Source organism: Sciurus vulgaris (genome assembly GCF_902686455.1).
Source record: "Sciurus vulgaris genome assembly, chromosome: 2".
NCBI classification, from domain to species: Eukaryota; Metazoa; Chordata; class Mammalia; order Rodentia; family Sciuridae; genus Sciurus; species Sciurus vulgaris.
This window is the reverse complement of record NC_136462.1, coordinates 146,539,834-146,554,797: the sequence shown is the minus strand read 5'-3', so window position 1 is coordinate 146,554,797 and position 14,964 is coordinate 146,539,834. Positions and strand designations below refer to the sequence as shown.

The following is a 14,964-nucleotide window of genomic DNA, read 5'->3' as shown; positions in this document are numbered from 1 at the left end:
AGCTGGCAGCAGAGGAACTGCAGCCTAGGCTATGGGTCCTACCTAAACACTGCCTGGTGGAGTTTCAGGAAGCTGTTCAAACCTGCCTGGGAACTTGCAATAAAGATCTATATCAGAGACATGGAAAACATGCACACATACACACGCATGGGTGCACACACACACTGAGAAGTTCTGACAGAAGCAGAGCTCTTGGAGAAAGCAATAAAATTCAGGCCAGCAATGGAGACCAGTACCCACCTGGAGAAGGGCAGGTGGACAAGGAGTTTAGGAAGAACAGAGAAAACAGAATGGTCTATGCGGAAGGTGGCTGCAGTCGTACAAAGATGTTTGAACATTATCACATCAAGCAACCATCTCATCTGAGAAATGAGAGAGAAGTCCCCAAGGTTTGTGAAGAGGGGGCCTGGAGGTCTCCTTACAGTATATCAAACGAAGGCTTTCTTTAGGGCTCGGGTATATCAGAGGTGGATTCTTCAGGCAATGCCCCAGGGATTCCACCCTGATGGGAGCTACCCAGTGGTGTCCATCCCACTGCCGTTCAGTGGCCATTTGTCAGCAAGACAGATCTAGCAACATTTGAGGAAGATTTCTCTCTACTCCCAATTTTCTACTTACCATTAGCCCCCAAAACCTCTTGACTTTCAATTTCTGGATTCTTCTAAGTGACTGGTAAGAAAAAACGGTATTGGTGTCCTTTAGAGACCAAACATGTCTATGTGCACTCATTTCTTCTGGCACCAAGAAAACTGTAAGGAATTACCTTCGTGTTCAAAACACCATCCACATTTAAGGTTTTGCTGGTGACTTTAGCCAGTGCCTGAGAGACAGCAAACTTGAAATTTGGAGAACCTCAACAGATGGAATATGAGAAGCCAAGCTGGGTGATAGATAATCCAGGCCTCAGGTGGGGTCACCCAGATTTTCACTGGTTCCGACTTTTTTTTTTTTTTTTTAATAGAATTGTAGGGTAGGGGGAGGTTCAGGAGACAGGCCAGAAAAGCTCATCGGCCAGTGTATTTCACATCTGGTGTGGGGGAACTCTTGGAAATCATCTCAGAGGATGTGGTGGGAAAACACCTGGCAGAAAGAGTAGGCTTCAACAGGGGGAAGCACAGATCCAGGACCGTGGAGGCTGTGCGGAACGAATCTGTTGGCTGCTCTCTGCTCAGGCTGCCCACGCCGAGTGCTACGCTGCTGAGACCCACAGCCTCTGGCCTCTGACCTTGTTCCCCATCAGATGCATGGCTGAAGAGAGTGAGGACCAGAGCAGGAGGCTGAGAGAGGGATAGAGAAGGTGAAGCGGGTAGCTGAAGCCTTAGCTCCAGGACTGGAAGCTGCCAGCAGGAACATCTTCCTTGGAAGAGACCCAGCCCCTGACTCTCTGGGCTCCCAGTCAGATAGACGGCCTCTGCAGTCTGTGAAAGTGGGCTTCAGGGGCTTCCAGCAGAGTTGAAGGAAGGTCTAAACACTGAGGTCAGGTGGAGGGGAGACTTGGGTAGAAATAAAGGGGTGTGCCCAGGGTGAGTCCCAAGGGCAAAGACAATTCTGTGTTGTTGGGGCTGAAAAGGAAGCTGGTGGGGGCTGAACTGAGGTGGGAGGAGGGAGGGAGCTTTCAGACCCTGGGGCAGGGAGAGGATATGGCGATTAGCAGGTGAGGTGTGTCACCAGCCTTCTGCACAGCTGTGGGAAGACTGGATCTCCACTCTGGGTGACCAGAGCTACCTGAGGGGGTCTCCACTTACCCTGAGGGCAAGTGTGCTTTCACGGGGGACAGACTTATGCCCTGAAAGTTCACTACTGCACACATATTTTAAGCACTGTACCAAGAAGAGGAAGGATGGTCTCCTTGAAGAAAGAGTCTAAGGGTAGCATTACATTCTAAATTTCTGTGGACTCTGTGCCTCCCCTCCTCTTCCCTTCCCTCCCCGTCTACCTCTCTCCTCCCCTCCCTTTCCCTCCTTTCCCTTGTGAACTACAGTATCATCTTCCCTATGGTGTCTGAGCCCTGCCTTTTACTTTAAACTGGACTAAAGTTAAATTTTCCTAAGGAAAGGCCTCCAAGTTGGGCCTGGTAATGCACACCTGTAATCCCAGTGACTCTGGAGGCTAAGGCTGGAGGATCACAAGTTTGAGGTCAGCCTCAGCAATTTAACAAGGTCCTAAGCAATAAAAAATAAAGAAGTGAGGGCTGGGGTTATAGCTCAATGATATAGCACTTGCCTTGTATGTATGAGGCACTGGGTTCAATCTTCAGCACCACATAAAAATAAATAAATGAATAAAATAAAGTTTCAAAAAATACATAAGTGAGTAAATAAGTAAATAAAACAGACTGGGGATGTGAATCAGTGGCAGGCATTCATGGGTTCAATCCCTAGTACCGCGCGCGCACACACACACACAAACAAACACACAATAAAAATAAAGAAAGAAAAGAAAAAAAAAGGAAAGGAGAGGTCTCTAAGAACGTCCTCTGACCCTACTGGGTGTCCTGTTCACTTTCTAGAGTTCATTTTGTGTAAAGTAAAATCTTCCTTATCATTAAATTTATTGCTGGGAGAACAAGAGTGAACAGATTTCTTCAACCTAGCAACTTTTTTTTTTTCCTGGAAACTGGTGGATATGGGATATTTAAGGACCTGGCCCATGCCCACAAATGAACTAGAATCCTATGCCTCCAATATAACTAAATTACATCTCATAAAAATCTAATACTGGTCTTTGCTGATACCATTAACTCTCTATAGTTAGGTAGCAAGGATGTCTTGAGCTTGTTTCTCTGGGCAGTTCATGAGCTGAGCTTATGTAAGGAACAGCAAAGTAGACAGTGGTGGCCTTGGGACACGTAATTTTGTGTTAGGGAATAGACATTCTGAGGAAAGGAAAAGGTCTTTCCAAGAAGAAAGATGATCAAAAGAAGGTCTTAGGGAGTAAAAGGATTATGGCTGGTTTAGGGGAATGGGTTAATGAAAGCAGGGACAGTGTCCCCAGATGGACAGGCACCAGCTTGCCAGGTGCTCATAGGATAGTGAATGGTCACTCTGTATATCTGTTGAACCTATTTAGTGCATTTCTATAGGGAATTTATGAGGAAGAAGTCTGGGAATTTGGACCAGGTTATCAGAGTTCTCCAATAATCAACTAAAGACTGCCCTGATGGCACTGATACTACAGGCTAAGGTCTCTTAGCACCTACTATGTGCTGTCTGCCACTAAGCATTTGATAGTATCTCATTTAAAGACACCACAACTCCATGCAGTAGGTATATTATTATTATTATTATTATTACTTCTCTTTTGCTGGTGAGGAAATTTGGACTCAGAGAGATGAAGGAATCAGGAAAGATGATTGAAGGTCTGAGAGGTGGGCAGGTGGAAAGAAGGAACTGGTTATTTCTGCATGAACCTTTATGGCTATTAGTTCATTCAGCACACTTCAAATGCATCATCGTCCACACATAATCTCATTGATTCTTCATGACAATTCAATAAGATGAATGTTTTCTTAATTTCACCCATTGAAACATCAGTGCTTGAGACTGGTTTAGTGAATCACCAAAGGCTACCTCCCAGGATGTGCTGTCAGGAGTGAATTTTACCCAGCTCTGCCTCATCCCAAAGACAGGTTCATCCTTGCTCCCCTTCCTGTAATACTGGTGTTTCTCAACAAATTCCCCTTCCTGTCATTTCTTCTTTTTTAGTGTATTTGAATATATTGTTGCCTCTGACTACATGAGTCTCAGGGTTCCCTTTCCTTCCCTTTCTGTCTGAAGTGGTTCAGTTTTCCACTGGATCCAGGGTAGCTGGATCATCAAGGTCAATGGCATGTCCCATGAATGGGAGATTCTGGTCTGTCTGCTGTGGTTCACCCTGTGGTCCTCCCAGGTGTTTCTACTTCCTGCCCCTGACTTCCTGTGTGAAGTTCATCTTATGGCTTTAGGTACCAGCAGCTGAGTCTCTCCACAGAGCTCCAAAGCTGGAAGGACCCACCAGCTGAAAGGACTAAACTTAAATGCATTTGATTTCTGATTGCTGATGAGAGCAAAATAGCACAGAAGAGACGAGTTAGATGCCCAGGATGAGAAGCCAATGCAGCATCCCTGGGCAGCTGCTGGGACAGAAGGACCTCCAGAAAGATGGAGAGGTAGAATGCATTCCTTATATGGGCATTCTGGGTGAGGGTTTGTCACCATGGAGTTGGAAAGAAAACATCCAGGCCAGGAGATGGGGAGGAAGTTGGGAGCTGGGCAAGTTGTGAGAGGGACAGATTCCCAGCCGGAGCCTGAGATTCATCTTTCAGCACCTAACTTCTCAATTCCAGATGGCTTTCCTTGGGGAGTTCTTTTGCTCTTTACTCTTGGCTCAAGCAGTCAATGTTTAATGAGAGCCAGAGGTCCTCCTGCCACAGGAAAGGCCATGGCAACAGGGAGACAGGAAGTGGGTATGAAAAGACAGGTGTGGTGTGGTGAGGGAGGGATGCCAGGGGCCCACCATGTCTATCAGTGTCTGAGCTCACAGCAGTGGAGCTCACAGGAGTAGCACCTGGGATCAGGGACACATCTGAATCTCAGTCTCACTCGCTGGACTTCTTGTGTCAGGAAACGTGAGCTGGAAATGACCCCAGAACAGACAGTCCTCTTGTGATCTTCTTTCTTTGCTGCTTCCAGAAACATCAGGGTGTCTTATTTATGTATCTGTCTTGCTGAGAACACGATGTCTCTGAGTCCTAGACTGCTACCTCTAGCCTTGGGGTACACACATGCCCTGGAGTGGACCTGGTGTTCACTGAGCCACATCAGATGCAGAGCACAGAGGTACTTTGTTTAGAAGCCTGAGGTGCCAGAGACTGAGGGTTCAGATGTGGGCCTCACGACATCCTGGTTCAATAGGATCTTGATTTTTCAGGCCAGTCTTAGAGCCAGGACGTAAATAACTCCACTCTTTGGGAGTTGCTGGATCCTTTCCCATTCTCACTCATCTTTCATTTCTTTTCACTACCCCCCAGCTTCCCTTGTTCCCTTCTCTTTGTAGTGTTCTCCTTGCTAAGCTCTAGCAGTGTTTCAGAGGGAGTTTTAATCTGTTATTTCATTCATCAAACATTTAGTGAATACTTACTATGTATTAGGTCCTGTACTTGGCCCATCTGATGACCTTGAGTAACACATGACATTGACCTTTTGTCTTGAACAGTGACCAGCACCTTTCAGAGCCTCTTTTGCAAAGACATCTGACTCTGAAAAGATGTGGGAGGGGCCCTGGTCCAGGAGACCTTGGGATGGAGCATGGGCTAGGCCAGCTCTTATCTAGGTTCTCAGATAAGCAATCCTGAGCCAACATCAACCCGTGGTGGCAGCAGTAATGGACAGTGCTGGTGTTCATTCAACTGGAATCCATTCCCATGATATCGTTACCCAATTTGGTTAGTCAATTCTATATTCTAGACTTCCAAGAAAAATTCTACACAGTTCCTCTATTGGCTCTCCAGACTTTGAAGTATGTTCTTCTAGAAAGGTCCTTGCCATCAGCCCAGGAGATCTTCCTTTTTCCAGGTGTGTACATCATCCGGAGATCGCTCTGCCAGAATGGCCATTTGATGGTTCAGCCATGCTCTGTTTCTCTATCCTTGAGAACTGACAGGGTTGGCTTCAGACCATTATGAAGGGTCTGTAGCCAGCGAGGGGACACACTCACAGATCATGCTGTTACACAATACTGCAGGGGAAACTGTCCACCACTTGTAGGCATGAGGTGAGACACAGTCAGTGGGGCCAAGGGAAGGGGTGAGGACGGGTCTGTGATGGCAGGCAGAAATTCCTGCCACTAGGGAAGTCAGGGGTCCTGCCCTCTCGGCGGCGTCCTTTCTCCTGACAAGATTTAGAGCTGGGTTCTTTCTCCCTCCTGCCACTTCAAAAGCCCACAGTTGGAGCTCTTGAGAATGTTATTCTTTTCCATTTAAAGACATTCCATTTCATGTGTAATTAAATGTGTGGTATTGAATTAATGTTTTCTTCTGAGCCTTTTTGGCAGCCTGAGACCCTAGGGTCTGGTTAGTGCAAAGAAAACACACGCTTCTCAGAGATCCTCCCTTCCTCTCCCTGTTCCCTCCTCCCCACTCTCCTGCCAAGAATCTCCCTCCTTCTCCTTGCACAGAGTCATACTCAGGACTCACCACCCTCTGCTCTTCTGTGCAACAGTGGGGTCGTGAATTTCTGACTTTTAGTGCTGTCTTCATCTCCAAAAAGCATCCTGGCTGCTCTCATTGGGTTCAGGTGGTGGCCACCAAGAGAGGCAAGAACAGGTTTCATGTTAGATGCTACTAGTTTCCACTATATACTGATACCAGTTCAGAGCATAGAGCCTCTTTTTGGAGGAAGAGTTGTAACACAAGACCCTCCATCCACACCTTTGCTTTCCAGGGTTTCATTGACCCATAGCCAACTGCATCCCCCAAATATTAATATTTGTCTTGACTCTGAAGAAAGACCACATTCACATAATTTTTTATTAGTGTAGCATGATAATTATTTAGTTTTATTATTAGTGATAGTTATTAATCACTAATCTTGATGATTAATGTTAATCTTACTGTGCCTAATTTATAATTTAAACTGCAGTAATAGGTACGCATATACAGAAAAAAAAACAGTATATGCAGGGATTGGAATTATGGATAATTTCAGGCACCCTCTAGGAGTCTTGAAATGTGTCACCTGTGGCTATGTGGGAACTACTCTACTAGATTTTGGAGTCTTATGGGTCACCTGTGGTAGCTAGGGGTTCTTGGACAAATTACTTCATCCCCTTGAGCTTAGTTTCCTCACCTGTAGAACTGGGTTAGCAACATCTGTTTCAGAGCATCGTGAAGACATGTGAGATGCTGCATGTCAAATACTTAGTCTGGCACCTGGCTCAGGGTGAGTTCTCAGTCAATGGCAGCTATTTTTATTATTAATAATGGCACAATATATGAAATTAAGCTAAAGCATACATGCATGGAGTGAGATGGAGTCTGTGAGGGAAAGATTTGATCAGTCTCAAGGATGAACCTAGGAGCCTGTTGGGACCTAGGTATTAAAATGGGCCAGGAGCACCTACTGGGGGACCAGTCCTTAGGGCTATGCTGTGGCGGGGGTGGGGTGGGGTGGGTGGCGCCCTCTCTGGGCTTCTCAAACACTAACCTTCAGGAAAGTAGCATCTCAGCCCTGCATACTTACAGACCCCCCCCTCCACCGTGGGAAAATAATATTAGCAAAACACCAATGTGGCAAATGAACCCTAGTTAAAGCACTTTTGTCTGAGAGAGTGCAGTGGCTTTGGGGGGATTTGAGTTTGCACTTGACATATAGCAGAGTCAGGAACACCGTTATTTATAACCATCGACCCTGGGAAATCTGGTTTTTCTCTGCTGATCAATACCAATCTTGAGTAGGTGGCTGTCTCTATGTTGTGATGTCTTCATTCCACTGTCTAACCAACCTCCTCCCACAAACTATTTTGGACTCTGAAGCAGACAGAGGTCAGACATCATGGTGGTGGACTTGGGCAGACTGCTGGTGACCCTGAGTCAGTTGTTCCTTTACCTCTGAGCAGCCGCAGGCCATTTTATTTCTGGAGAAAAACCACCATCCTTTCCTAAGTTTCTTTCCAAACTGCTCTTTTGTTTGCAGATAGGTTGACTTTCATTGTTAAAAGGGAAGGAATCATTTGTTAGGCATCAGCTATATTACAGATATTTCTGATCATCTCTGTTACCTAAACAGTTTAAATCGACCCTCTTAATAGTGTCACTAAATCGGCATCTGTTCCCACTTTACAGTTAAGGAACTAGAGGCTTGGAGAGAGTAGGGCACAAACAGTAAGAGGCAGGATCAGGATTTCAATACAGACCTGATTTTCCCCCTCCCCAAATCCTCACTCTTTCAGCAGTTCCATATTTATGTGGTCTTTTGTTCCCTTTGTACTCCTGGTCAGCAAGGCTGAGCAATTTATGACTGTCCTCCCTGTTCGCCTTTTCCCCAGAACAGAGGTGAAATTGACAGTAGTTGTCTCTGTGTCCAGCTAGTCACACAGACTGTCCAGGGTATCTTTGCATGATTTAGAAGATGCTGCAGAAAGTTCTCCCTCAGCCCCCAACCCCAGGATGCAGCCTCCCGGCAGCCCCAGTGAACACAGGCAGGATGAGGGACAATGCTTGCCTGCCCACCGGCCTATAGTGGCTCTGTGGTGTTCTGTACAGAGGTGCCCGGTGATCTTGCTGGATGAGAGATTTTGCTTTAGGTCAGACTTGCTGCAAGGCCTGGAAGACCTCCCAGAAGTGAATCCCACACATATGGAATAGTTATCTTGGTCCCCACTACAGAGGAAGAATTCTTGGAGCTATAACCCAAATGCAGAAATTCTCATTCTGTATTTGTGTCTGATGAACCAGTTGTCCTGTGGGAAGGAGAGGATCTACAGGTGGCTTCCTTTGGTGGAACTCGGTTAGTGGCTCTCTTGCAAAAAGGATTTCAGGAAGAGCCAGGGCAAAAGGTCTCAGGAACCCTTTTCATTTCTCAAAGTTCCCACCCAATTATATACCAACTCCTTATTCTCTCCAGCAGCTCCTTCCTTAGAGGAGATTGGGAGGTCTTCCCACGGCCTGGGCTGTATCTCCCCTCTCTCCTCCTCCCCTTCCAACATCCCGACGTCTGAGCCTTGTGACCCAGACTTGCTGGGCCAGCCAACCAGGCAGTAAAAAGAGATTGATGCCCTCTCCTCCCAGGAAAATCCATCACTTTTCGGCATGAGGGTCAGATGGCTTCACCAGAGGCAGCTCTGAGCCGCACTGTGTGAGCTAAAAATAAGCACAGCAGGGACCCAAATAGACGTGTGGACGTCAGAAATGAAATGGTTCGCTCTAGCCATTCCCTGGAGCCTGGCAGAGCATCTGTACCCTTCTCCCCAGAGCCTCGTGGGCTGTGAATGGCCTCCAGGGGGGAGCTCATGCCCTTTCCCTTGGGAGGATGCTGTAATAGAGTCCCAAGGTGAGTCTGGTAAGAGAAAGTGGGTTAGGAGTGGAAGACAGTGGAAGGTAGAATTTTGGGTATTAGTGGACAGGACTAATTTAGTGGCCATAAAGTCAGGAAGGACAGAGTAAAAGCAGCATAATGTAAAGGAAATAATAGGCATGGTCGTCATAGAAAGAAGAGAAAGTCCTTGGTCACATTTTAACTTTGTGAATTTGGAAGGTTAAATCCTACCTTCATTTTCTCATCTGTGAAAGGGGTCCAGTAACACTGTCTCTCAAGACCATTATAAGAATTGACCTTGAGCATGATGTAGGATTTGGTGCCTATTAATCCCTTTGTCCTACTTATTCCTTAGTGGGTTTCAGGAAAGCAGCTGCTGCCCTGGTTCTTTGGAGTCCAGAATCTCATTGATACATGGGCTTGTGCACATGGAAGTGATTTGCCCTGTGGATTTGCCCCAAACCAGCTTTTCTCTGCCAAAGCTCCCTGGTCACCTGTGGGGCCTCTTCTCCCCATGGCCTGGAACAAGTTCTCTCTCAGTGGAGGATTGAAGGTGGAATGGAATCTGTTTTTATTTCTCTTCTTTTGTCTGCCCCCTCCCAGCTCTCACCGTCCCACCCATAGCCAAGCACAGGTATGGGTCTCAAAGTCTTTTCACTCTGAAGACACCTGCAATGAACCAAGGCCACTTTATTCTGAACCCCTGAAAATGATTCATTTGCATATTGGGGGAAGATGCTCTGACCCTGGGTAGGCTTCCACCCAGCCTTTTTTCATGTGCTTGCAGAAAGCAGAGGCGGTTCCCATACTGTGGTCACCTGCCCCCTGCTATGTTCAAGGTCCACAGCTGTCTGAGCCTCTGCCTCCAGCAGCAGGGGGTCTGCAGCTGTTGCCAGGCTCTCAATTCTCTGGATGTTGAGGGCGGGTTGGGAAACCACTCCCTGTTTGCTGCTCCCACTTGGCTTGGCTGAATCTATCCGGGCCTGTGAATCTTTCTGCGGAGGGAGGGAGAGGAGGAGAAAGGGATCTTTGACGTGACCCAGGCACAGCAGATGAAAAACAGTCCTGCTCTTGGTAAACTCCTCTATTCTCATTTCACACTCATAGCTGAGAACGAGAAGCACTGAGGAAAGTAGTGTGGACACCCAGCTCAAGCTGGACATAGGCACCCAGAAAAATGTGGTATGTTGCTTTGCCTTTGTGGAGACATTTCCAGAACATAAGAGAGGCATGATCTCTATTGCATTGATGGGCAGTTCAGAGTCTGGGAGAAGATGGCTCAACCTAGATCACACAGCTAGGAAGGGGAGGAGAAGAGACGAGGTAAGTCCAGGGTCTCTGATGGCCTCCTGGTCTTCTGGAAGTGGGGCATGACTTAATTTATTTGTGGCCATGGGACTGGTTAAATTCAAGCAGTAAATGTGAATAGTCTTTTTTTTTTTTTTCCCAAACTGACTAAATCCTTCACCTTGTATTATTCCTATTTACAAACCCATTTTACAGATGAGGAATCTGAAATCCAAGATGCTCTGTACACCAGCCTTTGGAGGTTCCAGGTCTTAAACCAATTGCCTCTAACTCCCCAGTACTTACCAATTCCTGTGCATTTGGAAGTGGGACTTGACACTGAAGAGCTGCCTTTACCAGTCCCATCTCCATTCCCAGGCTGTGCCAGAACATTCACCTTGCAGGAACCTTTGCATCATTGTTAATCACCTGGGAATGCTTAGGCAGCAAAGAGCAGATGGCCTCCCATGAGAGGTCCTGACCTCCTATTTTCTCTTAGTGGGGAGTTCTTCAGCTTTCCCCTCAAGGCCTACAAATATCCTCCTCAGAGACTGGGAAGCAGAGACTGAGGTAGTGAAGAAGGGAGCAGATTTTTAATCCCCTACTTGTAAAACCGGGGCATAGCTTGGTGGGGTGTGGCAGTCTTTTCAGAGCCTTGTGGCCCATGAGGAGCAGCCACCAGCAGCTGTGGGCCTGCCGTTCTGTCTTGCTGGGGAGAAGGAAATCACAGTCCGCCATTGTTTTCCCCCACAAATCCTTGCAAGGCAGATCATCCAGGATATCGTGGGATATCAAGAACCCTGATAGGAAAAAATAATGTTTTGTGTAGTCTATTCTGAAAGGAATCCCCAAACACACTAAGACACTAGCCAAAGCCTTCCAGCCATGCCCCTCTGTCCCTGTCACAGACTCCTCACTCATGGGGACAGTCTGCCAAGGTCCTCCCCCTTCAGCTTTTATTTTTTGACAAGGTCATTGGAGACAATCCTCTTTCCTGGCTCTGCAATGCTCTTCATAATGTTAATACAGGTATTTAATGGGCTTCTGCCTGTTGAACAATTAATGTAAAGGTCAGTGAGTAATCTCGAGCTGGCTCCTTTCAGCTCCAGCCCACTGCTTGTACAATTCCTTGGTAGCATTCTTTCCAAAGAGGTGGGAGGGCTGAGGTCACAGCTCTGCTCTCTCCTGGCAGACAGGAGAACCTAATTAAAATTAGGTTGCTAAATTAGCAGAGGGAATGGCAACCCCTCTCTCTGCACAGGCCCTCACTCTGGAGCTGTCTCTGAATTGGCCATTTGTGATCTCAGTGATCTTTCTCTCAGAGAAGGATCGCCAACGGGAGTTTTTTCTGAAATAATTTTAGCTGCCAATGAGTAGTTTCTATCATGACCCAGGTACTGTTATGCTGGGGTCATTGTGGCCATTGTTACAAAAAAAAAAAAACAACAACAAAAAAACAGTGTATGTGCGTGTGTATATGTGCACACAAACGTCTTTAGTTTGTCTCAGGCATTGGGCCAAGCTCTTTATATGGATTCTCATTGAATTGTCACACAAATTGTTTGAGGAATGCATTGTTGTTAATCCCATATTACAGATGAGGAGACTGAGGCTCTGTGATTAAATAACTTTTCCCAACTCAGAAAAACTAGCCTGGTGATGGAACTAGGATTCAAATGTGAGTCTCGACCATACCCTGCCAGCCTCACTCTTCAAAGTGCAACTAACAGTACATCCACTTCAACTGGAATGTGTGTTTCCAGACCTACTGAATCAGAATCTGCATTTTAACAAGATCCTCAGGGGATCCATGTGCAGGATAATGGAGAGACTGCTGTATCCCATCTCCAACAACTATGGCTAATTAATACCAGACTCCTGGATACTAACTGCAGTGGGCAGTTTTCCACTGAAAAAGCAGTGGTTTAGAGAGATTAGGGGCTAGTCAGGGACAGAGCTGAGATTCCATTGAGGATCACACTCTGCAACCCCAAAGCAAAGCCAGTTTCCATGCTTAAATCAGGGTGCTAGAGTTTGGTTTTCCCTGCTGTGGACTTGGAAGCACCCCATATCCCCTGTTCTCTGGACAAGCACCAAGGACTGACTTTTCTGCCTCCTCTCTGTTCCCCTCTGTTCCCCTCTACAGATGTGCAGCACATCAAGAGAAGGGACATAGTGTTGAAGCGAGAACTGGGCGAGGGAGCCTTTGGAAAGGTCTTCCTGGCCGAGTGCTACAATCTCAGCCCAACCAAGGACAAGATGCTGGTGGCAGTGAAGGTAAATTCTGGAGCATGTGGGCACCAGGGAGAGAGCTGACTGAGGCCCAGGGAGGTGGAGGAAGAGGCTCACCCATTCTTCACCTGAGAAGATGGTGCTAGGGTCTCAGATGTATTCAGGGGAACTTGTGCCAGGGGCATTGACATTTTTATTGAACATAAAGCAACTTCCTTTGGCTTCTGAGGTCAAAGGCTGTGGTATTTAAAGGGGCTTTGCCTGGAGAACAAGTTACGCTGATGAAAGGTGCTTATTTAATTCTGAAGGTCCTGGATCACCATCCCCAGTGGCTCTGTAGGATGTATTATCTGTACCTGGAAAGTCACTTGACCTTTTCAAGACCGTAGCTGGATGAAGGGTGGGCACCCAAGGAGGACTAGGGAGCCACTCCCCAAAAGTACCAGATATCATTGGGAATAGAGGAGATAGGTGGAGGAGGCGGGGCAGTCAGGTATCCAGCACCTAAGACTAGTGAGTGAGATTAAGAGAAATTCTTAAATTTTTTCCATGGGGCCAGGTTCATACTCCAAGGGGCAAATGGTTGTAGTTAACTGGCTTCTGGCAGGGTCCATTAACCACAGGGCTTTGTGCTACTGAGACACTAGGCAGATGTACAGCTGGGACTGAATTGCCTTGTGTAGAGAAGGGGCTTAGCTACTACTATTACCCTCTTCTGTCCTTGCTCCATGGAGGAGCCTGTCTCTGTAGACCAATGCTGGGCAAGTCTTTGAACATGACTGATACACGTAAGAGTCAAATAGCCTCACTGAGGGACTCAGGGGTCTTTGGAGTCCTGCTATAGAGTCAGGAGCTTGGAGTTGCCTCTTTGGGTGCAATGAGAAGCTTCTCAGGCCATTGTAGAATCTACATGATATTCTGGGATGTGGATGCCCAGCAGGTTGGGGGTGAGATGTGGTTATCCATGAGAACTCTTCCTTGAACTTCAAAAGTGATCCATTCTTAGTACTGAGAGGCCTGACAAAGCCTCTGGAATAAAGGCAGTTTCCTGTTTCTATGACATCAGGGTCTCTATATTCATAGTCTGGCATATCTGCAGATTGTCTGTGTTAACAGAGGGAAAATGACCTCCATGGATGCAGTCAGTGCAGTGCAAGGTACCAGCATAGTGTGGGAATCAGAGAGCCTGGGTGACCATATCACCATGTGACCATTTGGAAGACACTCAACCTCTTTGGGTTTCGGTTTCCTAATATGAATAATAGGAATTATAATATCTCTTCCTTAGGATGTTGATGATTAAATTACACAATGTGTGTACAATCCTTAGTGCTTGGGACATACTACATGCTCAATAAATAGTAGCTATTATTTGTTCTTATCATCATCTTTGCTACTGAACATGCTTAGACCAAAGAGATGCAATCTGCCAAACTTCCATTAACTATCCAGAATAGGACTCACCAAACTTTTTTTATTCCAGGCCTCAGAATAAATATTTTAGGCTTTGAGGACCATGCTTCCATTGTAACTACTGAACTGCTTGTATAGTAGGAAAGCTGCATAAACAATATAGTCACTGCTGGGCATGTTGATATACACCTGGAATCCCAGAGACTCTGGAGTCTGAGGCAGGAGGATCGCAAGTTAGAGGCCAGACTCAGCAACTTAGTGAGACCCTGCCCAAAATAAAAAGGGCTGAAGATGTAGGTCAGTGGTAAAGCACCCCTGGGTTCCATCCCTAGTACCAAAACAAATAAATTAATAAATAATACATTAATCGAGAGGAATGAATGTTTTCCAATATTTTTTTTTTTTACAAAAACAGAAATAGAGGGCTGACTGCTATTCTAGAAAAAAAAAAAAAAAGAAAAAAGAAAGAACAAAAGTTTCGCCCCATAAAAGGCTGATTCTTATTATTTCTGTGTTCTGTGTGCCTCTGCACTTTAATGTTCAGAACGACACTAATCCGCTGGGTGTTTGCGCATCCACCTGGGGACTGGTACATGAACTGGACAGTTTTGCACTTTGAGCAGGAAATAAAATGATGACCAGAACCCTGGGAAACATTTCCCCTGAGTGGTCTGGAATAAAGAAGCAGTACCCAGACTAGGTAATGCAAAAAAATGTGTTTCCTTTTGCATCTTTTTAAAAGGGTTTCTCTCCTTGGGCCTGGGATCCTCATGAACATGAGCCTCTGGAACTTTATACCATTGATCACTCACTGGATCCACCTAGTGAGCAGCCCTGGAGGACATGCCTTTCCCCTGCAGAATACCCCTGAGAAGGGACCTTTCCTGCTCCCTGTCCTTTTTAGATCTTCCTCCTTTTTGTAGGCCCCTTCCTTTTGAATGTGTTCCCATCTTGATAAAGGATAATTTTGCACTTCTGGAAAACACTTGCAAGTATAACCCAAAATTACGTTTGCTCAAAA

At 46.3% G+C, this 14,964-nt stretch overlaps 1 protein-coding gene across 6 annotated transcripts in view; it reads left to right on the top strand.

Moving 5' to 3' along the window:
• NTRK3 (neurotrophic receptor tyrosine kinase 3) overlaps positions 1–14,964 on the top strand; it is a 389,200-nt gene that overhangs the window by 298,709 nt on the left and 75,527 nt on the right. For all 6 annotated transcript variants that reach the window (XM_079127497.1, XM_079127496.1, XM_079127500.1 and 3 more), the window contains one exon: positions 12,445–12,575. In XM_079127497.1, the coding sequence (XP_078983623.1) occupies positions 12,445–12,575 (131 nt within the window). The remainder of the gene's footprint in view (positions 1–12,444; positions 12,576–14,964) is intronic.